Genomic DNA, 26,053 nt, shown 5'->3' on the forward strand with positions numbered 1-26,053 from the left:
TGGCCAAGAAAGAAGATTATTGATAAAGTTTTCAAGCATTTTGAAAAATCCCATTGGAAAAAATATAACTTACACTGGAAAAAATTTTGACACATTTGTAGATTCAGAATAACTGAGAAATCTATTTCAAAGTACAATCATGCCTCAATGTGGACATGATCATTATCTTCGAATATGAAATTTTATACTTTGTTGCCCTCTGCATAGTAAATTAAATTAGGGGGGAAAGAGAAAAAAAAATTCTGAGTCGTCAATACAAATGTCATATGCATACAGTCACGAGGGATAATTTCAATAACATAAAAACAACTCTCCAGAGCATTTCACCAAATCCTGCTTCTCCCACTGCAAAGAATGAAGCTTCTACTGAAACTGATGGTCAGATGGAAATAAAATACTCTACCACCAATGGCACTGGACAATGATCTAGAAGCTGGGATGTTTTCCAAGAGAAAATGCCATCTCAGACCCTAACATGAAAAAAATATTTTGTAAGTATATTTATGTGTTTGAATTTAATTAAAATTCATAGCTTGAATGATCTCCAAGAGGTAAACAAACCAAGTCAGTCTCAAATCTTCATATAATCTTCACATAACCTTACTTCCACATCACAAGAGGGCCACCCAATCTCTATCTTACTATTAAAATTCACAATTGATAACTGAAAACAAAGTGCTCAGGATATTCATTGGATCCATTTTAGAAGCACCTATTTATTTACACAGCTACGACAGTGAAAAGGTCAAGCAAAAAATCACCTCCAAAGCCACGGTTGCTAAGCAACTCTTTTCAGAAGTTCTGCAACAGTGATCAAGCATATTACTGGTGCCACCAACTGGATTCAGAATAAATGTGAATAACATCTTACCTGGTTTCTCCAAAGGGGGAGTGGGGAGGATCCTTGCTTAGCTTTTCGGACAGATCCTCGAGGTCAATCCTGTATTTATTTGGTCTGTTAGAATCGGAGGCTTTCTAATATTTCTCTCTTTAAAAAAACAAAAAAAGGATACGTCCAGGTACCACAGGTTTCCTGTTCACCAGGGCGAAGGACAGTTCTGTTTTGAGAAACACCACAGAGGGCTTGATGAGATGTTGGCCGAATCTGAATGACATTTCCTCACGGTTTGAATTCTGGAAGAGAAGATTATGTAGAAAATGGACATTTATAAAATTCAGTTGAGAAACTCAGATCATATACCACTTTAAAGAAAGCAAAGTCCATTACTACAGATTCTTAGTTGTAAAGAAGACATCATTGAAGCTGTTCCCCATTTAATGTCCACTAAGATGTATTCTGGGTAAGTCCTCCTAAAATATTCCACTCTCTCTATGCTGGTTGGATTTACAGTTTTCAAGCAAAAGCTTGTATGTGTCTTCTTAAACCCCTCTGCACTTCGGGGAGCCACCTTAACCCAAATCCACTAGGTCCAATCTGTCAGGTACTATTTTTAACCATCTGTTTCATCATCTTCGCTAAGCTGAAAATTTTCATGGTTAAGCATTGACTATAAACCTTCTCATTCTTAAAGAGGTACCTGTGGGGACTCCCTTTTCTCAAATGGTTTTATCTTTGTTTATATAAAAGCAATTTAGAAAAAGTATAAACACTGTTTGACCTTGTGTACAATTACAAAAGCATGTGGGTACTCCCAGATAACTATAGTAAAATTTCAAAAATTAAAGAGAAAAAAATTGAGGACAAAGAAGGGACAAAATAGAGTTCAAGATGAAAACAATTCCCGGTTGATGCAGACGTATTATGCAGCAAGGTATGTGAAGTGTTGCATATCCTCTTTTCTGGAGAAAGCCATGGGTTGGGGTAGTGGGGAGAAGACAAGGGAAAGCAAGATTTGACACTTGGCATCTAGGGTACCAAGGAATGATTTTCCATCAGTGGATGCCTATACACGACAAAGTTACTTTCTGAATGACTAAAACGCACCTTCCTTGGGAAATCACTTCATTTTTCTAATTCAGGAACCACCCTACTACAAAACTGATGAAAATTGAACCCCTCATGGGAAAATAGAAATACGACTACAAAAAGGATGACATCAGAAAATGGAGGACCATTTTGTAAAGCATACCAATAAATGTGCAATTGTTTAAGGATTCTAATATTCTCAATGACCCAAAAGATACAGAGGGCTACGCAAAATGCATCTACTTTAAAAGCACTCAAATAGCCGGAATTTAACACATTTCAGGGGCAAAGGAATAGTATGGAAGTTTTGCCTCAGTGACACAAATACTGGTTTCTAGAACAATTACAACCACCTCACAAAAATGAAAGGTCAGTAAGGACGCTGAAAATCATCTAAGCCAGTGGTTTTCAAGGTGTGTTCCCTGGAGCAGTAGCATCAACATCACCTGGGGAAATCAGGAAGGCAAATTCTTGAGTCCTACTCCAAACCTACCAAAGCAGAAACTCTGGGAGAAGGGCCCAGAAATCTATGCTTTAATCTGCCTGGATGATTCAGAGCCACTGATCAAACCCACCTATTCTCCCAATCCTTTCCTGCAGAATCTTTGCCTGGTAGCTTGTTAGCCCATGCTTGAATATACACAGTGACAGGACGTTCACTATCCTTTCCTTCCAAGACCATCAGCTCCAGCAATTATGTGGTTGCCCTTCATACTAAAGTCCATCTTTTTGTGATGGATTTATGCCTTGGGGGTCATATGAAACAAGTATCATGCAAGTGAAAGTGCTTTAGATATCTGAAGTTAACCTTTATTTATTCCCCCCAGTTTTTCTAGAATAAACATGCAATTCATTTCAATCAGCCTACAAACAGAATTGATTCAAGTGCCCTAAAGCTATCTGTGTGGTTTTTTGGGTTTTTTTTTTTGCCTGCCCAGCATCCATTTTCTGTAGTTTTGCCCATACCACCTTAATTTTTCTTTGGGTAATACCCCACCATATTCCATATGTTGGGCTACTCCTACTGCCTGGTTCTAGGGATGGGAAAGTGACCCAGGCATCATTAGTCTTTTGTCACATGAGTGATTCAGGAGTGGACACAGGACAAAAAAATGAGCCATTCGAAGGAAGGATATCCATGAAAGGATTACTGCTGATATTATGGGGAAAAGGCTTTCTCTCTTCTAAGATGCCAAACTGGTAGGACATGAACCTGGAAGAGCTAGAGGATACACCAACAAGAGTCTGCCTGATATCAGAGCCAACATGGAGGCCAGGAAAGCCAAGACACAAAGAGAGACCCATACCTGACGACATTGTTTGAGCACCTGGATCTAACAGTGCTGGAAGGATCATATGTCCCTGGAGTTTGTTTCCTCTAACGGATGATTGTACAGAGTTGACTTAAGCATAGGCTCTAGCTGATGAGCTACTATTATGAGTCCATGAAAGACTCTCTTCTAGTTTTCATTTTTCTTCTTATCATCATTTTCATTTCTTCCTCTATGCCCAAATTCATTCCTTCCTCTCCCACGCCAGGGCTTCATTTTTTTTTAATAAAATTAATGTTGTATTTATAAGTTTCACAGCAGTTTTATAAATATTTTATACATCAAACATATATAGGGCTCTTGTACATACTTTTTAAATTTGTACAGAAGTTGCATCGTGCTTTAAAACTCATTCTGCCTTTTTCTCTCAACACTGTTTTACAGACTCATTCATGTTGTTATAAATAGATGTAATTTACTCTTTCTCACTGCTTATTCTCACTGCATTCCACTGTCATTTTTCTTGTCCATTCTTTTAGTGCTGAAGAACTAGCTTTCTCCAGTCTTTCACCACAAATAACACTAATGACCATACTTACATGTATTTCCCTGGGTATCTAAGCTAGAGTCCCATTATTGGGTTTTAGCTTAGGTATTGGTACATACTTAGATTTTAAAAAATATGCACCATTTTGCAATCCTTGAAGCAATATATGCAGATTTCTATTTTCCCACATCCTTGCCAACACTTGGCAGTATCTGATTTCCAAGGTTTTATTGATATGATAGGCAAAAGGCATCTTTTATTTTTAATTAGCTTGTCTCCAATGTGATATGTGTATGTGCACATTTCTCCTTGTATGAATCACCAATTCGTACTTTGCCCTCTTTTGTATTGGTTTCTTCCCTCCTATTTTTGGATTTTTCTGGAGTCCCTTATATATTTAAATATTGATCTTGGTCTATTAAACATGACAGTTGTATTTTCACCATCTGTTAGTTTTTCTATCATAGACTCCATTGGACAAAAAGCATTCATCTTGATGTATTCAATTTTTTTTTGTATGGTTTGTTCTCTGTGAATATTGTGAAACAAACACTTCTCTACCATAACGTTACAAAAATGTATTCTTAAATTTTCATCTATCAGCTTTATAAATATTTTCACTCTTAACAGTTAGGTATTTAATCTACTTAGAGTTTTGTTTATGGTATGAAGTACAGAAATGGTTTCATTTTTCTCCTTTTGTGAGCCAAATTTCCTAGCACCAATTGCTGGGAATGATAACACTGAGTTCCCATATGTACACAGGGGTGAGTCTGGACTTTATTATATTCTGTTTCTGTGCTAGATGCTTGAGAACAAGGGGAGACAATTTTTTTTTCTCTCAAGGGCCAGATTCAGTCTGTTGTAACCACTCAACCTTATCATGGAAGTAAGAAAGCAACCATAGACAATAAATAAAGGAATGGATGTGGCTGTGTCCCAATAAAACTTTATTTGTAAGAACAGGCAGCAGCCTGGATTTGGCTTGTGGACTGTAGTTTGCCAACTCCTGCTGTATAATGTTCATGCTTTGTAAAGAGAAGGTCCTTCTTTATTTATTCTCGCAAATAAATTTTAGATTCAACTACACCCCTTCAAAAAGACTCTTGCTCAGGCATTGATTAGAATTGCACTGAATTTAAATTTTAATGGGCGAAATATGACATCTTCACAATATTCAACCAATCCATTTATAAATGCTACATTTATGCTCTATAATACTATAATAAAACTCTTGTAATAGGTTTTTAAATTTCCCTTATATGTTTTATGAATTCTTTCTTAGATTTATTCCTAGATAGCTTTTAGTTTATGTCAGTATTGTAAATGGTATCCTATCATCATCATAGTTTATAATTGGTTACTCCCAATACAGACAAAAGCTATTGATTTTTTTATGTTGCTCTTATAAGCTGCCAACCTAGCTGACCTCTTTTATTGCTGTTAATAGTTTCAGCTGATTCTCTTTGGTTTTCTATATAAATGATTTTACTTAGTAATAGTAATTATATATTTCATTTCACTTATTCTACTTATATTTGTTTGCCTTACTGCATTGGTCAGGTATCTGGTAATAACGTTGGTAAGTAGAAGCAATACAGGCATTCTTGTCTTGTTCCCAATCTTAACAGGAATGAGTTTCAAGTTTTGTTTTTTCCATTAAAAATGACATCTGCAATAGGTTTTTAGGAGAAAGCCTTTAAAAAGCTAAAAAAATTCCCTATTTCAAGCTTGCTAAGAGTTGATTCCATATGGAAAAGAAAAAAATTAAATGCTTTTTCTTTATCATTGATCACCCAATCTCTCATTCTTTGCCATTAATGTGGTAAATTACAGTGAAAGAATTTTTTAAACACTGAAACTTCCTTTCACTTTTATGATTAATTCAACTTAGTCACAATGTACTATTTTTTAATACGTTGCTAGATTTGAATTCTTTGTGTTTTTCAATGTCATAAGTCAAGTTGGCCAATACTTTTTACCTGTTTTTTGTTTTCAAAATTAAACTTAATGGCTTGGCTTTTTTCTTTGTTCTATAAGAAGTTTTATGAACAGGATTTTCTGTTCCTTGAGAATTAAATAGAACTTGCTTGTCAAACTGTCTGGGCCTCTTTTTATATTTCAGGGATGTGTAGTTTTGATTATCATTACAATTTATTTAGTGGTTTACAATTTATTTAATGGTTGTTAAGTGTCTTCTTGCATTAATTTTTTAGCCATATATCCTTTTCACCTAAATGTTCATCTGTACTGGTAAAAATTTATATATTTTTAACAGATTATTATATCTAGCCTATGAAATTTTTCAAAGGACCATTTTTTGGTTCTTTGTTTTTATTAGTTTTCTCTATTTTGCTCCTTATTTTCTGTGTTTATATTTGTGTCCCCCCTTTTTTTTTTTCTTCCTTATTTCTTAAGATTTACCATGTTGCAGTTTTTCTAATTACTTGAGTCAAACATTGAGCTTGTGGAGTTGCAGACTTTCTAGTTCTCTCTTGAGTAACAAAAGCTATATATTGCCATCAAAGTACTCCATTAGCTATCTCTCTCAAATTTTGAACTACTGTGCTTTTATTATCACTCAGCTTTAAAATTTTGCTATTCTTGTTATCATTTCCTATTTAACCTGAGGGTTATTTCATAGTATGTCTTTTCATTTCCAACATATGGAATGCATTTGCTATCTTTCTGTTAATAAAGAGTGATTTTAAAGCACTATAGTTAGAGAATAGAACCTCTATAGTGTTGATTTTTTAGAATTTGAGGCTTCCTTCCTGATGCATTAAAAGTTGAAGCATGTGCCTAATCCACATGCCCTCCAAAATAAAATATATACTGCATTTGTTGACTAAGCAGTTCTACATACGTGGTAGAGCAAATTCAGTGCGTGTTATCCAAATCTTCCTCTGCTTACTTTTTGTCTTAATTGTTTCATCGCTTTCTGAAAACACTGAGAAAGATTTCTAACTGCAATTGCTTAATCAATGTCAAATGCCAGAAATTACTGCTTACTATATTATGGCACGTGCATAAGTCCCTGCTTATTTTACTCCCTTGATCTATTGTTCCTTTTTCATTTTGTCTGTATTTTACAACCGTAAATTTTTCCATCCCCTTATCTTCAACCTGTGACCTTTTAAATATTTTTTATAAACATTATAGCATTTAGCTTTCTATCCATTGGACAATCTGTCTTGATTAGTTTAACCTCCATACTATTTCATCTTTTTGTTCCACTTTTTTCTCCTTCCTACCTTCCAGGTAGATCAAGTTTTTTCCTACGGTACAAAAATAAAACATTCTATTTTGTATCAATAGTGGTTATTATCTTATTACAATCCATACTAACGCTCAATTTCCCCATCAATATCTAAAAGTAGATCCATATCTCTGTCCTTAGCATATACTTACCACCTTGGATCTCTCAGATCTCATCCTCCACCTTCCCCTTGTCCAATTTCTGATCTTTTAAAATAATATAGTGTTATAATTTCAAATAGTTATTGATATGCTGGTTTTGTTTTTTGGCCACTGCTCACTCCAGTGATATTTTTCATTTATCTTATTTCCAAAGGTCCACAGACATCCCCTTACACCAGGCAGCAATGGGCTCTGGACTACTTCCCCTTATGAATTTTAGCTCCCTCTTTGGTTTTTGCCTCCCACCCCGCACCTTTTTTCCAAAGCTCAACTATGCCTTTGAGTGAATATTTGTATATTTTATATAGCATTTCAAATTTTTTTTTAGTGGACAATTTTCCAATTATCTACCCTATAATATTCCTAGAAACTAAAGTTGTCATTGCTGTCTTCTCTGTGTGTCTTCTTCTTACGAAGACACAAGTCATTGGATTTAGGACCCCCTCCAATCCAGTATAACTTCATCTTAACTAATTATATCTGCAAAGATCTTATTTTCCAATAAGGTTAAGTTCTGAGGTTCCTTTTAGCGGAGATATTATTCAACCCACTACAGAAAACTTTCCTGATTCCTACTGTTTTGGAGTCTATTAACCTTTTCCATATAAGGTCTTCAGTTTTCAGGGGATTCTTTATATTCTTGGTCATTATTTTTTTCAAATATTCCCTGACCTCAGTTTACTTCTCTGCCTTCCAGGGATTCTATCTGCTGGGGTTCTGGAAGGCCACCCCAAAATGTGCCTCAGTGGCATACTGATTATTTTGTATTAAAGCTACTTAATAAATGGCCAATGCAAGTGGGACACTCTGACCCTCCTTTCTGTCTCCGTGAAAGCAGGAAATAAATCTCCCTTATGAAAGGTGCTTTCCTGGCATCCGGAGGTAGAAGGACACCCTCATCTCCAGAGACAGGGAATTCAGGCCAAGAAGCTTGTATAAACAAACCTTGTTACTTCTTTAATTTACTACCCGGAGCCCAAACTCTGTTTAGATTCTTCACTGACTGAACATCCAAAACCTGTTTCTTTGTCCTTTCAGTTCCTCACAAATTTATTGTTTGTCTAAAAAGTATAAAAGCTGCCTGCTCTGGCCACTTCTTAGGTCCCAGACCACCATGCACATGAACTAAAATTTGTTTCTTTTTCTCCTGTTAATCTCTCTCGGTATCAATTTTGTCATTAGTCCGGCCACCAGAATTCAAGAGGGGTAGAGGGGGAAATTTTTCCCTCTCCGACATATCTAACACTTCTACTCCTTCTCCCTCTCAAGTCTTTCTTCAGTCTTCTCATATTTTTTTTCTTCCTGACACCTTTTGGGAGACAGCCTCAATCCATCTGACTGCTGATGAATATCAGCATGAATATAAGCCATCCACAATGCTGGTTCCTAGTGATACGTATTAGGCTTAATTATGACACATCTCTCCTCTACTCGAGGCTACCCTGCCTCTCACTTCCCTCCTTCTCAGGCATTATTCTTGCCAATGAGCTCATTTATTTCTAGTGCATTTCTTCTCATGAGTTCAGCCTGCCAACTATTTGAAATGTTAACTGCCCTCTTCACTGTTCCTTCCCTTTTGGTATGCCCACACAACTCACAAACTACCCTTTGTTGAGAGGAAGCATGAAGAGGTGGAATGAGTATTCAAAGCACACACACTTGAGTCTTGGTTCTATCACTCCCTGATCCTCAGTGATTCACTGAACTTCTCACCCTCAGATATCTCACCTGAAACTAATGGATGACAGATACTGTATAGCACAGGAAACTTTACTCAGTATCTTGTAATAACCTATAATGGAAAAGAATCTGCAAAAGAATATATACATATATTTTTGTATGTGTGTGTGTGTGTGCATATGTGTATATATATACACATACATACACATACACATATACATATACATATATACATATATATACACATATATATATACACACATATATATACATATATATATATATATATATATATATATATATATATATATATATATATATATATATATTGGGTTGGCCAAAAACTTTATTCAGGTTTTTCCCTAAGATGTTATGAAAAACCCAAATGAACTTTTTGGCCAACCCTATGTATATAAAACCGAATCATTTTGCTGTACACTTGAAACTAACACAACATAAATTACCTATACTTCAATGAAATAAAAATTTAAAAAATGGTTGACAGAGTATATGACACAAATCTCACTATGTCTGTCACATGACATAGGCAGCCCAAAATGGTAATATTTTAATATTTCCTTGCTCAAATCCTATTCTGCCTCTTCTTTAATTGTGGTAAAATTCTGCCCACTTGTGCTGCTAGCAGACATGCTTCCTCAAGTTTTAATTTCAGTGGAGAAGAAAAATACTCCAGGAACTATAAACGGAACAAAGGTAGAGAAAAGTATAAGAGCCAATATTGTGTGATGGGAAGATTCCTGCAACTCCAGGATCGGAAACTGTCTGCAAGGCTGAGATAAATATTAAATAGTTTCCTCTCACATGAAAACTGCAGAAAGCAATTTTATTTTAAGCTAAAGTAAAACTGCTGATTTTTTTTTTTTTTTTAACCAAACAAGAAGGCTGGATATACCAATATTCTGTGGAATTCTCAGGAGAAAATCATCTCCTGGGATCTGTTTCTTAATAAATGTGAAGATGATGGCTTCTGGCATCCAGAGAACAAAGTCCTGGGTTTGGGACCTCAGTCTAAGTTTTAGGGCCTTGGTCTTATTAGTGGGCCTTAGCTAAGACAGACATAGAAGGGACTAGGCTCATTCCAGAAACAGTGACTGAGGCCTGCATGTGTCTCTATATAGACAATGACAGAGTATATTAATGAAAACAAAAGTCGTGTTTTTAGCCAATTAATTTTTAAATTTGTATTCCTTAATAACAACTTGTTTTGAACTAAAAATATGTGGCTTCTAGATATTTAATGAGTCTCCATTTCCCATCTTTTCAGCTACAAAAGTTATTTGTACCTTCTCTTGACCTCTCTACCTTCTATAAGTAATGAAAAGGTCTCTACTATTCACACTTAATTTTGTGACTCGGTGAATCTGATTGGTCACTTTTTGATAGGGCTAGATAGGCAACCTAACTTGCAGTGGAAAAAGGTTCAACGGTCACAAAAGAAAATGTCCCAGAATGTGGAATTTCCCCCAGTAACAACAATAGATAACAACGGCTCACTTCCGAGTAGATCAGGTTTCTTCCTGATTTGCCTGCAAATGTTATGTGAATGTCCAACTAAGATAAGTGCCATACTCTTCTAACATTGTCTCAAAAAAGAACAGTCAACCCTAGGATGCAACTACAGATTCTCATACTAAGTGAAGTAAGTCAGAAGGAGAAAGACAAATACCATATGATATCACTTATATGTGGAATCTAAAATATGACACAAATGAACCTATCCACGTTTTGTGGATCCAGACTCACAGACATAAAGAACAAACTTGTGGTTGCCAAGGGGGAGGGGGTTGAGGGAGAGATGGATTGGGAGTTTGGGATTAGCAGATGTAAACTATTATATATAGGATGGATAAACAACAAGGTCATATGGCATAGCACAGGGAACCATATTCAATATCCTGTGATAAAACATAATGGAAAAGAATATAAAAAAAAGAATATATGTGTATAACTGAGTCACTTTGCTGTACGGCAGAGATTGCACAACACTGTAAATCAACTGTACTTCATTAAAAACAAACAAATAAAAGAAAAGTCAACGCTAGAATTTTTGAGCAGAAAAAGACCAAAAAGATGACTTAGATCTAGTCCTCTCATTTTAGAGATGTTGATTAAGTCTAGCAAGTCAACTGGCTTACTCAAAGTCACTCTGACCCTTAGAAGGTCTCCTTTAGAGGATACTATTTATACAGGAGACTATTTAAGAATTTCTCAAACTTGGGGATTTAGGACTTCAGGGACCCCTGAGGAAATCTACCTTCAGAAATGATAAATTAAAGTTAATTGTCACTTTAGGGGATTCCTTGGTGCCAAAACCACATGGCAATGCTCTCTTATAAGACAGTCAACTGGTGATCCAAAATATATGCCTGTTGGTTGTTTTCATATTTTTTCACTAAATGGAAACCCAAAATATAAACTCCTTTTTGCGAATGTGAATCTTCAAAACCCAACAACTCAAGTTTGAGAAACTCAGGACTGCAGCAAAACAGGCCATGCTCTTGAGGATGTGAAATCCTAACCACCAGACCACCAGACCACTATCCCATGATTACCTTTCCCTACAGTGAATGATTTCTTTGCGACAAGTGAGAAGTCTGAATATTTTCACAAGCAACGTAGCAGGCTGGCTACTCAAAGTGTAATCTGCTTGTCAACCACCTCTGCCTTACCTGAGAGTTGTTAGAAATGCATATTCCCAGGCTCCACCCCAAATCTACTGCATCAATCTGTATTTTTACAAGCTTCCCAGTTGTGTTATATGCACATTAAAGTTTGATAAGTACTTCCCCCAAGCACTAGTTCCAAAGCTAGGTTTCTTGGGAGCTTTCTAAAACAACAGATTTTTGAATAGAATTCTCCATCCTTAGCCCAACTCTCTAGCAGAACCTCTAGGGTGATGAGGTTAAGAATACAGCTCAAAGTACAGGGAACTCTACTCGGTGCTCTGTGGTGACCTAAATAGGAAGGAAATCCAAAAAAGAGGGGATGGATATATGTACACGTATGACTGATTCACTTTGCTGTACAGCAGAAACTAACACAACATTGTAAAGCAACTATACTCCAATAAAAAATAATAAAAACAAAATAAAGGATACAGCTCAAGGGTCAGTCTGTGAGATGGAGATAACAATAATACTTCTCAAGGACACATGTAAAGCATTTAATAAGTATACGATAAATGCCAGTCATCGTATTGCTGTTAGTATTTTACCCTGGCAAAAAGTAACAGCCAATTTTATTCAGTAAACAGTTGTGATTTGTCAACTAGTAAGCAAGTTAATGGCAAGTTGCTTGGAATAGTGCTTTTCATATAAATGGCATATAATTTTTAGTTAAGCAAATTTTTTTTAAAAAACACATTTTGGCACTACACACTACACTACCATTAGATGATTGCTAACCTCTCTATATTAGAGACAGAGCAATATCTGATTAAATAATAGACGTAACAGCTAACAGTTACTCCCTACTTACCTCACTCTAAGCAATTTCTTCATAATCCTCCTGAAAACCCTATGAGGAAGGTCCTTCATACATCAACATTTATGCATCTCTTTACTTCTCATGTATCAATTCCTAGATTTGAGAATCACTGTGTTCAAAGGATACTGACCCTGCAAGGCTATTGATATGTACTGCCGAATACCTCTCAGGAAATGTTTCCACAAATTTACATTCGGAAGTAGTACAGGGAGAAGGGCCATTTCCCCATAATTTTGTCAGCACTGGGCATTCTGATTCTCCAAATCTCTAACAAAAATTTGTTATTATTTAGGAATATGATATAGTGAGAAATGACTTCTTCTAACTATCCTAGCTAAAGCAATCTGCCATGAAAACTGACATCTCCTAGGCAACCAAGGAGCCAGACATGATGAAAAGGAAATACTGTTCTTTTGGTTTGAAGAATGAAAAACTTGTACTTTTTTTTTTTTTTTTTAACTTGAAAAATAAACATGTTATTCCATTATGGCTGGGAATGATAGGACTTACTTTAAAAATAATCTATCATTTTTATATCCTGACATGACTCAGCAAATAGCAGAACTCTAAACCAACCCTAGAAGGCATGACCAATCCTTTTTGGGGGTCATCAGAAGAAGCCATACTGCAAATAACTCCAGACACTTCTACTGATGAGTAAATATATTTCTATTTCAATTCACTTCATTTAAAAACAGGGGAATCAAATGTTAACCAAAAAAGTAAATACATTAGAAAGCTACTGGCTAACGGATCCCACGACTAACCTTAACAGGAAAAATTACTTGTCATCTAACTGACGCTTTCAGCTGGCCAGGCTCTCAAACAAATTTTATTGATGACTTGGAAAACAATCAACGTACATAAATGGATAGCTGTAGACATATACTCAGGTTTAGATAATTTATAAAACATTCTAAGCTTACAGGCACACATCAAAATTCCACAAAAGACAGCCTAAGAATATCCCACAAGATAACAAGAACAAAAAGAGAAGACAGCTTAAAGTGTCTCAGAATTCAAGCAAACAAAAGTGTACCTGTAACATTTTTATACAAAGAAAAAAACCCAAATTTTAGTAAAGTGTATTAAGTCATCAACCCATGGTGTCACTAAAGAAAAGTTTTCAATTTTTAACAAGTCAAAAAAAAAAAAAATACTGAAGCTCAACTATTTATAAACAGGAAACACACAGGTATTTCAAAATGCAAACTACTTCTTCAAGATCTCACTTCATCAACTACTCTCCTCCCCTCCCATCACTTTAATGTTTTCCAACATTTGCTTATGTAGCATCTCTAATCTTACTCTCACTGGTTCCTTCCCCTTCTCCAACAAAGATTTTCAGGGATTGATTACACTGAAATAATCTTTCCTTGAAATGGTTGCTCCTTAAACTCTAATCACTTATTTATTCATTCAACAAATATTGTGTACTTGTAATATTCTAGGTACTATTCTATGGGTGAAAGTGCCAGCCCCTACACTCACGGAGCATTCTAGGGGCAGGGTAAGGAGGAACGGTAAGTGGTGGAGACCAAAAACCAGTCAGGAAGCAAAAACATTTCTGATTGCGAAGGAAATAATCAGGGAGCAAAAACAGGTAGTGACTTGAAGAAGGTGGAAGTGGCTGGTTTAATGTCAATGGAAAGGGAACCTAACATTTGATCTGGGATTTGAATGAGGAAGAGCCCACTATACCTGAGTATCTGCGGACAGAAGGTTCCCGGTGGAGGAAACGGCAAATGCCAAGACAAGAATGAGCTTAAGGTCTTAGAGGAATGGAAGGAACAGTGGGATGGTGGAGTCTGAGAATAAAAAGCAAGACAAAAAAAAAAAAAAAAAAAAGCAAGACAAAGAAGTGAGGAGATGGGTTTGAAAGGTAGGCAGGGACCAGATCATGCAGGGCCCTGATTGGTGCTGCAGTCAGTGAGCGATGAGAAGCTCATGATGAAGAAGACTTAAGCTGCAGTGTGTTCAGTTTTCAAATTTCAATTTTTTAAAAAAAGGTATTTATTATTGTACATGAAAATCATCTCAGAAGCTTACAAAAGGTCCTCATGCTCAAGTATCCTTTCCTAAGATTTTTTTAAACTTGAGATATAATTCCTATACCATAAAGTTTACCATTTTAAAGTGTATAATCCAGTGGTTTTCAGTATATTCACAAAGTTGTGCAAGTATCACCACTATCTAATTTCTGAATATTTTCATCACCCCAAAAGAAACTCCAGGTAGTTAATCCACGTTTACCCCTCCCTGCAGCCCCTGGAAAACATTAATCTATTTTGTCTCTATGGATTTGCCTATTCTAAACATTTCATATAAACAGAATCATATAGTATGTACCCTTCTGTGTCTGGTTTCTTTCACTTAGCATAATGTTTTCAGTGTTCATCCATGTAGCATTTTTCAGTAGCTGATTCCTTTTAAAGACTGAAGAATATCCCATTTTAAGTATATTCTACATTTTTTTAATCCATTAATCAGTTTATGGACATTTGGGTTGTGTCTACATTTTGGCTATTATGAATAGTGCTCCTATGAACATTCAGGTGCAAGTTTTTATGTGGATCTATGTTTTCAGTTCTCGTGAGGGTATACTTAGGAGTAGCATTGCTGGGTCCTATGGAAACTCTCTAACTTTTAAGGAATGGCTAAACTGTTTTCTTTAGTGACTCCATCATTTTACATGACCACCATCAATGAATTAAGGCTCCAATTTCTCAACGTACTCACCAACAGCCCACTCCCATATATTTTAATTTAATTGGTCTGGCTGAGACCTAGGCATCAGGGTCTTTTTTAGTTTTGTTGTTTTTCAGAGTTCCCATGGTAATTCTAATGTGCAGTGAGGGCCAAGAACCCCTTATTCCTGCCCATTCATTGCCAATTTCCAGACAAGTATTTACACCTACTCCCTGAAGTGCCCCAGAGCTCTCTGGGCCTATTACATTCTTGCCACCACCGACCCCTCAATAATGACATCTGCTTTGTAGCTAATTCATCCAATGAGAGAATGAAATACAAATAAGGAAGACAAAACCTTGTATTTATGAAATATATAACCTTATATTTATATAATTATAACATGTATAATCTTGTATTTATATAATTATATATAACCTTATATTTATATAGATATAATAGAGCTTTATATTCATGCTACATAAATATGTCATTTATTTTCAAAGAACAGTGAGCACACATATTAAACTATTTTAAAATAATTTCTGTGTGTACATGTACATATAGGAAATCTGAAAATTAAGAATGATTTTCCTCTGAGAAAATGGGTTTGGAATCAATTCTACTACCTTTTCTGCTTACTTTTACTTTCTACTATGACTAGGCATTGGAGAAGCTATTTGAAGGGAATTTTTTCAAATACCCTTGTGTGATGTGAATTGCCAACCCCTTTCTCCCACTGATCCACTGGAGATATGCCCTTCAAAAAGAGCCCACCTGTAAAAAAAAAAAAAAAAAAAAATTGCTCCTAAAGTTCTTTTCATCAAGTAGAGAAAGACATAGGGAATGAATGGATGACTTCTATGTGTTTTACATTTCAACTTGACCTTGAGTATTAAACACAGTACCATATGTACAAAAATGTATAAAATTTAAAATTACTTATGTCATTTTAAAAATGTATCCTGTCAAAGCAAATACAGATGGTGAAGGTCTTTTAACACCAGGATCGAGGGCTAGAGCCATTTAGAAAATCAACAGCCTGTGCTTCTGGAGAGCCAGCTCGGGTGGCAAAGAGAGAAGCCTGAATACAAAAAGAGTCCTGTACCAAAATGTTCATTGCAGCTCTATTTACAATAGCCAGGACATGGAAGCAACCTAAGTGTCCATCATCGGATGAATGGATAAAGAAGATGTGGCACATATATACAATATTACTCAGCCATAAAGAGAAATGAAATGGAGTTATTTGTAGTGAGGTGGATGGAGTTAGAGTCTGTCATACAGAGTGAAGTAAGTCAGAAAGAGAAAAAGAAGTACCGTATGCTAACACATATATATGGAATCTAAGGGGGAAAAAAAGGCCATGAAGAACCTAGTGGCAAGACGGGAATAAAGACACAGACCTACTAGAGAATGGACTTGAGGATATGGGGAGGGGGAAGGCTAAGATGTGACAAAGTGAGAGAGTGGCATGGACATATATACACTACCAAACGTAAAACAGATAGCTAGTGGGAAGCAGCCACATAGCACAGGGAGATCAGCTCGGTGCTTTGTGACCACCTAGAGGTGTGGGATAGGGAGGGTGGGAGGGAGGGAGACGGAAGAGGGAAGAGATATCGGAACATATTTATATGTATAACTGATTCACTTTGTTATAAAGCAGAAACTAACACATCATCGTAAAGCAATTATACTCCAATAAAGATGTTAAAAAAAAAAAAAAAAGCCTGAATAAAAAGGAAGATTTCTCAACTGAAGGACAAAGTATGGCATGACTTCTCAGTCTGATGGAAGCTGGGATTCATCTTAACAGGAGAAATAACCCAAACCGTATCTTCATATGAACAGCAATGGCAGAAGGGAACTTACAGGTTATGGTATTAAAACAATACTTAAGGAAAAGAATTACAGGTTGAAAAATCACCTTAATGTCATGTATCTTTCTGGAGTAATCATTTTCTACTGCATTCCCATTAATACTGTAGTTTTTACATAACCATAAAAGATTTTTAAGAGTTCATCTCCATGGATAGACATGTGGGGACATCAACTTAGAACTGGTGCCAACAGCTGGTATGGTAAATCTATCAACTGCAATCTTCCAGAAGCTGGAACCACATGTTAGCATCCCTTCATCAGGGCACAGGCCTCTCAGAGGTTGAGAGACATCCAGGGTTCTTTACTTTTTAAGTTTTAAGGCTTCTGGCACATTTAAAAAAAAAAAAAAAAAAGGAATGCCAAAGCAAAATTACCCAAATTGTGTTATATTTTAAACATTAACAGTGAACAAATTAAGACTCCCAACACAAATGAATACAAGACAATGATTACCATTCTTCACAGGGGAAAGATGATTTCACCACATTTTAACTAATGTGGAATGCCTGATTTTTTGTGATGAAGCGATGCCACTCATAGGTTTTCACTAAAAATGGAATGGTAAGGCTACTTACAGTGTCGATTATAGCTACGTGTCACTAGCAATTTATAGATGGACGTACTTCTTTTTTAAATGTGCTACCATATTCTGCAATTTCTAATTGCGCTATTCAGAAGATAATTACCTGAAGGATAAAACCTATTAACAGTCTACCTCAGGTTGTATGATCCAGTAAAGGTACAAGTTCAGAACTGTATGAAGATCGTCCTTCAATCCTGTTCAACAGCATATGGGAAGCTCATTTAATGGTAAGATCTAAGTTCAAGGCCTTGAACTCAAGGCCACTGCAGACCACCCATCCAACTGGCTTCTCCCAGTCCTCAGAAGATGTTGGTTAAATGAAATCACAAAAAGTCAAACTATAGCCTCGATATTAGGTTCTCACTAGAACCAACATCGTCAGACCTGTTGCAGCAGCAGATAATCAAGAGAAATTCTCACAGGATCTTGAAACAGGGCTCCTCCCCACCCCCACTTCTGCATATTTCACTACCACAAAATATTAAAACATGAATTTGAAGTCAGTCCAAGTCTTGACCCATCTTCCCCCCAGAACGGATTTTGCAGCACAGCCTTATCCAAGGTTCCATCTAGGGTAGCTTCGCTTTTTAGTGCCTGATAAATGCCTTCCCATTTCCCCGTGCCATAGACAAACAGGTATCTCTCAGTATCTCTAGGAGGGGCAATGGTGTCTTTTTTCATTTCCTCATCCTCTCACCATGATCGCACTCATCAGGGGATCTCCATTCCCATCCATCTCGTTACCGCTTCATTCTATTTGTCACCATTTGGAATCTCAGAACTCTTAATTATTAGCTTACTCTTACAAACAGTAATGAGGCTCCAGCTGCCTGCTGGGGAGCATCATCGAACACTAACGAGCATGCAGACTGAGACCCACACCTGAATCCCATCACGGGGCTCCATTGCTCAGGCTATGTGGGATGTTTCTTTCTACAGGCAAGCTTCTTCAGGAGAGCTGGAGTTTGCAGGGTGGCTATTATGCATTCACTTTGGTCTTATGATTCACACTGACTCAAAACAGCCTTCCTGTGTGGTGTACTCATTTACATACTGGCTATTGCCTCCCTTATAATAACGCTGTACCGTTTCATTCTTCCTTGTCCTCCTCCTCACTTGTATAAGGGCTTACTGGAGCTGAGAGTTCTCAAAAGGGAAGACTAATTGGTCATTTTCTTACTTCTCTTGATCTCCACCTGACCTCAAAAGAAAAACGAGGCTCTTACAATCATCTGGGTGATCTGTCCTATACAAACCTTCCTGACATCTCCCACAGTGTCCAGCATGTTGCCTCAAACACGAGAGGTGCTGGATAAATGTTAATTGACATCTATACAGTTTTCTGAGCACCTAAGAAGGACAGGCCCAGATCCATAAGAGATAGAAAGATACAGTTTGAAGAATGAGCCGGTCCCCCCTGAAACTATGACAAGGAGGTCTTTGTAGTTAATGGAGGAAGACAGGACTGACCTGAAATCCATTCCTTCCTGGACTTCCTCGCCTTCGACAGCAGCAGGAGTCTTGCACCAATGACAACAAATGAGCATCGACTGAATCCTCCTGTGTGCCAGGGCCTATGTTAGTCCTTGACCTGCATTAGCTCATTTAAACCCCAACAGCCTATACAGTAGATATTTAGGAAATAAAACCCATAAAAGTGAAATGACTTGATCAAGGTCACCTATCAGCTAAGACCTCAAAGCTTGTCTCAGTAAACCAGACTGGCTACCCAAGCACTGCTCGGAGAAGGGCAGGGCAAGATGAGGGCTTACGGTGGGGTTTGAGGAAAGGTGATGGAGGTCAGCATCAGAGGTGAGCAGCAGTGGCCTCACCCAGGTGTGACACTCTACCTGTGTCCACTGTAGCTGCTCCCTCATCCACAATGATCACCATGCTGAACAATGTCTAGAAATGACTATGGCACAGGGATAAGAATGTTCTTTCCACAGCTTTACAAAGCTCAGAGGTGCCATTTCTGAAAAGAGTACTCGGGGTCAGCATTTCTATACATGTGAAGCCAGCAAGAACACCTCGCACGGATACCCACCATGTACAGTTAGAAAACTTGTGCAGCTAACTTGTTAAAATTTGCATTTGTTAATCATACTAGTAATGAGCTAATAGTCCTGCAGCTCTTGGTATAAACCAGGCACTAAGCTAAATGCTTCATGTAAATATCTCACTTATTCTTCCTAACAGCCTTGTAAGGAGGTACTTTCATCATCCTGATTTTACAGAAGAGGAAAGCACTGAGAGTGGAAGTCACTTGCCCAAGCCCACACAGCAAGTAAAATGTGGACCTAAGGTTTGTACCAGGGCATCTGACATGGGCCTCCTCTCTACCTCCAGCAATGCTAGGAGAGATCTTCTGCTCCCGTGACATCACTTGTACTTTCCTTTAATGTAAATGATCATTGCAAATGTCTACATCCAGGTGGGTGAGAAGAGGAGGTGAGATCAAGAACACAGAAAAGAACGTGTTGGCAGGAAAGGAATTAATTTTCAAGTGCCCAATTGCTGCTGCCTACAGTCATTCATGGAAAACCATGAGTCAGTCTGGTTTTCCATAGGTGGAAAGAGATTACTCAGAGCCCACAGGGTGGCCACGCCATTTCTCTGAGGGCCAAAGGAACAGGTCAAGGGCATAGTCAAGCTCTCCTTGACTCTCTCCATGGCTCTGCCACACCTGCTCACTTGGTTCACCCACGACATGAGAGAAACATGGAGAGGGAGGGGCAACTCTCCTTCCAGCCTGTGCCATTGCTAAGGGTGATTTATGGCACCTTTCACTGCCAACTGGGCTGAGCAGTACAACACAGTAATTAAAAGGCAGACAAGCCATCACTAATGAAGTGCATGTGTATTGTTGAGTGGATTTCCAGTCCTCGGAAAATGATGATGAGTGTTCTCCCCAAGGAGCCTCTCTAGAGTTCTGTAGCCTTAAAGGCTCTTGCTTTCAAAGTAACATTTCAAATGCCAGTGATTAGTAACCTACACATTTGAACCTTGGTTTGATGACAAATGTGAGGAAAGACCATCGCTGTTTGAAAAAAGCAACAAATAGACTTAAAAAAAAATTCTCTTGAAAAGTTTTATCCCAGTTTCAAGTGATTTTGTTTAGATGATCCCGATTTCAAGAGCCCTCCTGGGACACAGCTTGATTGGCACAACCAAACTCCTATCTTTACAGTCCTTGCCTTTGTGTGCCAGGGTGCAGACTGTCAGAAGCCACTTGCAGAACCACTGCTGACAAGAGAGGGGTGCCCTCTAAGCCCTGCCCCAGTTCCTTTCTCTCTTCAGGAAACAAACTCTGAGCCACTCAGCCTCTTGTGATCTCCCTGACTGGCTTCCCTGTACACACGTGGCCACACGAGGCTTTTTCACGGATCAGGTCAGAGTTTTGCTCAGTGTGCTTTTTAGAGTTCTAGCATGGCATTATTTACTCTTCCTGCCACATCATCCAGGAAGAACATTTCAGCTGCTAAACCCAGATTCCCAAGAGCTTTGACACCCAATGAAAAGAACAAAAGTTGCTTGGGAAGCTCAATGCCTGGTTTGGTCTACATCAGGAAGGGCCCACACCTGGCACTCACACTGTGGCTTCCTCCTCCTATACATGACTGACATCACTGACCAGGTATAACGTGTTATCCAGCAGGAGCTTCTTAGCAGAGCCTTCCAGATAGTCATTACCAATCAACCGCAATTGCTGCATGACATGCAAAACCTACTTTTCATTTTTAGGCTTTAGTCTAGTGATCCAGGGAAAGCTTTCATGGTAGCCTTGAGATGGTTCCATCCATTTCAAGCTAAAGATGTGGTAACACATGTAATCTCCCAGAATCTCAACTCTTTGAGTTAGGAACATGAATAATAAACTTCTAGCACTGAAATAACATGTCCTATGGTAATCCTCTAACTAATCACCTTGTTAATAAATATCTAAAGACTACATTTTTCTCGGGGCTTCCAGCTTCCATGGGAACATTCTGATGGTGACATAATTTTTAAATTAGTCGGTTTATTCATAGTTTTGTATTAATAAATGTCAAGCTTCTTACTAATTAGCAAATTCTGTAAATCCACAGTAGTATTAATTTTCAACTGCAGAGGGAATTAACATGAGAAAAAAAGAAATAAAGAGACAATTAAGATTTCTCTAGGGGCACTTATTTCTATGAAATTCAGCACAAAGCAAGAAAACATTAACCCCATTTTGAGGGTGCACAGAGAAGGGATTACAAAAGATGTGTCACTGTCACCGAGAAGGAGTGAAGTGTACACGTGCTGTGGAGCACTCCCGGTTACAGCTAAATTCTCCGATGACATTTTCTCAGGTTGCTGCTGCTAAGATTACCCTTCTTGTCTTCAATTTTGTTAAATGCACTTTCCCAGAAGTCTTCCACTTAACAAGGTTTTATTATTTCTTTATTGATGTTTCCACTCAAGTTGCTGATGCACTTTCTCTGGCTTTAAAGGACAATGCACCTTACAACGTTCTGATCTTCAAACACTGCTCCACAAGGGGTCTCTTGCTCTCCAAGTACTCGTTAATATCAATCTCACTTTCTCCATTAACTCACTGAGAGGGTGAAAAACACACATCTCTCTGGGAGGCTGTTTAAACCTGCCAGCTCCAGGGCAAGAGAGAAAGCACATCTCTCCTACCGGCACTTATGCCTTTTCTTTACAAAGCCATCCTATAAACACTGTTACAACAAAGCTGCTTGTTTTTCAAACTCTCCTTCAACTGCCTAAGCCGACTGCTAAAATGTTGGAGTCTTCCAGTGTTGGTGGTTTACTTTTCTGGGCATGCTACACTGCTGGGGACAGGCCAGGGCACCTATGTCCAGAGAAGTTAAGTATGGATGTTTCAGGATGACGACTCCCAAAGGTTTCAGATCACAGTAAGACGCAAATTAAACTGTAAAATGGTACACTCTAATGAGGAAACTGCAGTTTATAAGTTTACAAACAAGACAGTGCACAGATAACTGTAGCTTATATTGAGGGGCAACTTCCTTCCATTATCATGGCTATCAAAGATGCAATCTGTTGCAAAAGAATGAGGTCTTAATTAGTGAAACACACGCAGAGGGCCTGTCCTACCATTCTGCCTTATTTAACATACCTCGGACACACTCCTAATATAGTACCCCTCACTCATACTATCATTATGCATTCCATTTTCCACCTCCCATACTAGATCATGATGTTGCAGGCAGGGAATGCTGTGTGAGATTAGGGTTATCTGTCAGCCCCCCTCCCCAAGCAGACCCAGAAGCCACATAGAGAGGCAAGAACAGCTTTGTGAATAGCTGGGCAGTTCCCAGTAGTCTCTGAATTCTCTAAGTCAACCGTGCATAACCTAGTTCAAGTCAAAAACCAAATGGGTCTTCCTGCTTCCCCGCCCCAGGGCCCCAGGTCCACAGGTCTGGTCTGATCTGACTTCCTCTCCCTGTCCAAGGTTGAAAATGGTAACTGGCAAGAATCAGGCAGGCCACATACTGAGTCAGAGAGTGATCGTGCACACTTCACAGCTATGGGCAAGTCCAAGACAAAGAGGGCAGGGTGGAGCCCCTTTTCCACTTTTACGTGATGACCTTTTCCTACTAGCATGTAGGCCACAGCCCAGGGGATGCCAGGCTGTCACCAGGCAGGGCAGTTGCTGCTTTTCCTAATGGAAAGAGTGAATGTGTATGTGTGTGTCTAAGAGAGGGATGAAGGGAAGGAAGAAGGCAGAGATTAGAGAGAAAAGGCTGTTCCTAGAAAGAAATAAGATTCCATTTGACATTCCCATGTGCATAGCAGCCAGCACAGTGCTTAGTAAATGGTGGACAGCCAGTAAACATCAGCTGAATAATGGACTCAGTCCGTGCACTTTTCAAAGTCCCTATCTCTAGAATTTAACAGTTACTTAATGTATCCTGTAAGAGCCTACTCTTTTAAACCAAAGCAAACCAATACAGTAGAACTCCCTAAAGCACTAACTTACATGTAGGAATTAGACCTCAAATTACCAGTCAGAAAGACACAAAGCAGGACCTATTTAAAAGCCAATCCCATTTTGGAAACAAAGAACAAAGCCACCATTCAAGGCCAAGCTTTCCATATAGCTATCCTTCCAAAGCACCTGGACTCAACAACTTTTAGTTCGATCCTTCTTTCCCTCTTCTTCTCTGTTTAATCCAGTTACAACCAAGTTATAGAAGTGGAATCCTCAAAACCTCTACTGACAGAGTAAGAGCTAGTCAAAGAATGTTTGAGCCATTTTTCCTAGCCTCAGATGATGATGAAATGGAAAAGAAAAAAAAAAAACCTCTGTCAAGAATGTTGAAATGAGAAAATCTGCAATAGCCGTTTGGGCAGAGGACAGGTGAATAGCCCAATTCTCACAGAGATGAAAAAAAGTTAAGGCCATTATCCACTATGACTTGAAAAGGCAACTCAGCAACCGAACTTTGCGGTTCTGGTACCATTGAAAGAAAAATGAGAGGTGGAAATAGATGGCTCACTCTTTCTCAGGAATGTCTGTGCCTCTGCTCAGAAGTGTCAGTGGACAATGGCCTCCAATCAAGTGGTACAGTCCTCAGCAGCCTCCTGATAATAGACTCTGAACGCCCCCTCCATCCCCCAAAAACGGCCCGCTACCAACTACTCAGGCACAATTCTTAATATTAAAACAAAGACTGGGAAAGTTGGAGATGATCCTACCCCTAGGTAAAGTAACACCTGCCAGTTGACTTGATCCACTAGTTGTTACTCTAAAACATGCTTTCCCTATTTCTAATTTGATTTCTCATTCACTTACTCAACATCTTCCATGTGCCACGTCCTATGTTAGGTGTTAGAGACACAACGATTAACAGGAAAGAAATGGCTCCACCATCATGGAACTTATGGTCAATCTGTCTTAGATTAACTACTCCATATTATTTTATTCAGTAACTACATAGAGTGAGCACTGCCTTTTATAATTATGGGGATACAGCAGTGAATAAGACAAGCTAAGCTCCCTTCTCTAATCAGGAGAAAAACAATAAACAAGTAAAATAAGATTTTCAGATCATCGTGAGAGCTGGAAAAAATAATAAAATGGGATAATGGAGCTGAAAGGGATGGGCAGTGGGATAACTGATCAAGACTGGATGGTCAGCTGGGATCCCTCTGACCCACTTGAGAAGAAAAGTCTCACTTGAGATCGATTAGTTAAGAGACCAGCCATCCAGGGTGTTAGTGAGGGCGGCCTGCTTTTCTCCACTCCCAGGTTAGTGAGGGTGGCCTGCTTTTCTCCACTCCCAGGTTTTAAGAGGAGCCGGGAATGAATATTTCATAAGGGTACGTTAGTTGGCCTAAAATTTGGGGGGGGTCAATACCAGTCAGCCCCTTAATATTCAAAGTGTGGTCTTGGGAGGAACAGCATCAGCATTACCTGGGAGCTTGTTAGGAATGCAAATTCTCAGCTCCACTCCTGAAGTACTGGATCAGGATTTGCATTGAATTTGATCCCAAGGTAATTCATATGCGTATTAAGACTGAGAATTCCAGAGCTAGCCACCTTGCCTAAGATCTAATACCATGTCCACCACGCCTGGCCTCTATCTGCCATTCCTTTCACAATTTCAATGACAAGTTCAATGACATTTCAATGACAAATTTGCAAAACACAGCAGGGAAAAGGGTTGCTATTTACTGGGGGCCCTGAAGACCCTCTAATTAAAGGGAAGAACAAGCACAAAGACCCTGATGTGGACCAAGTTGAATCACGAATGAAAAATAGAAAGATGGCCAACCTGGCTGGAGCCTGGTGAAATAGAGGATCATGATCCAGGATGAAGACAGAAAGATAAGGTTGATGCAGACGAGCAGTGCCAGGTTAAGCCATTTAAATTTTATTCTTAATGAAACAGGTAACCTTTGGAGGTTTTCAGGCCAGGGAGTAAGACGATCTGATTTAGATTTTAAAGAGTGCCGTGGTGCTGTGTGGAGAACGGGTTATGGCTAGGCAAGGATAGAAGCAGCCCAAACAGGGAAAAGGCTGTACAGTTGAGCCAGGGGCTTCAACTAGCGAGGCGACAGTGGGAGAGTGAGAAGGGGCCATATTCTGGACATGTTTTGGAAGAAGAGCTAAAAGTACTTACTGATAGATGGAGATATGACGGAACAACTAAGAAAAAGGGGGTCAGAGTACCTGTGAGTGCCACTGGGAGGCCTCCAGGTGGACAAACCACCCCAGCTCCCCAAGCCCCCACCTCCCTACAGGACACACGGTAACTCAGCCTGATGATCCAGTAACAATCAGCTGGGCTGATCCCAAATACACAATAAAAGAATTCATAAACAATACAACCTTTTCATTTGCTAGAGAATGCCAGAATGCCTAGCCCCTACTTTATTCCTCCCTACTGGATTCTAATAGGCACTCCTTCTTCCTTGAAAAGTATTAGCACAATGGATTTCATTGACTTAAAAAAGAGGGAAATTAATATTAATTTAAAAACAAAACAAACACTAATTCAAGCAAATATTTCCAGCAACTACAGACA

The 26,053-nt window shown here is 38.5% G+C and overlaps 1 protein-coding gene across 24 annotated transcripts in view; it reads right to left on the minus strand.

The window, feature by feature from the left end:
• Positions 1 to 26,053, minus strand: part of FHIT (fragile histidine triad diadenosine triphosphatase) — a 1,501,610-nt gene that overhangs the window by 801,332 nt on the left and 674,225 nt on the right. For 23 of the 24 annotated variants that reach the window (XM_059940100.1, XM_059940087.1, XM_059940096.1 and 20 more), the window contains one exon: positions 1,014 to 1,134. In XM_059940100.1, coding sequence (XP_059796083.1) covers positions 1,014 to 1,116 — 103 coding nt within the window. In that variant the 5' untranslated portion in view covers positions 1,117 to 1,134. The other variant, XM_059940104.1, reaches the window with a different exon arrangement.

The sequence above is a fragment of the Balaenoptera ricei genome, chromosome 11, assembly GCF_028023285.1.
Source record: "Balaenoptera ricei isolate mBalRic1 chromosome 11, mBalRic1.hap2, whole genome shotgun sequence".
Lineage (NCBI taxonomy): Eukaryota > Metazoa > Chordata > Mammalia > Artiodactyla > Balaenopteridae > Balaenoptera > Balaenoptera ricei.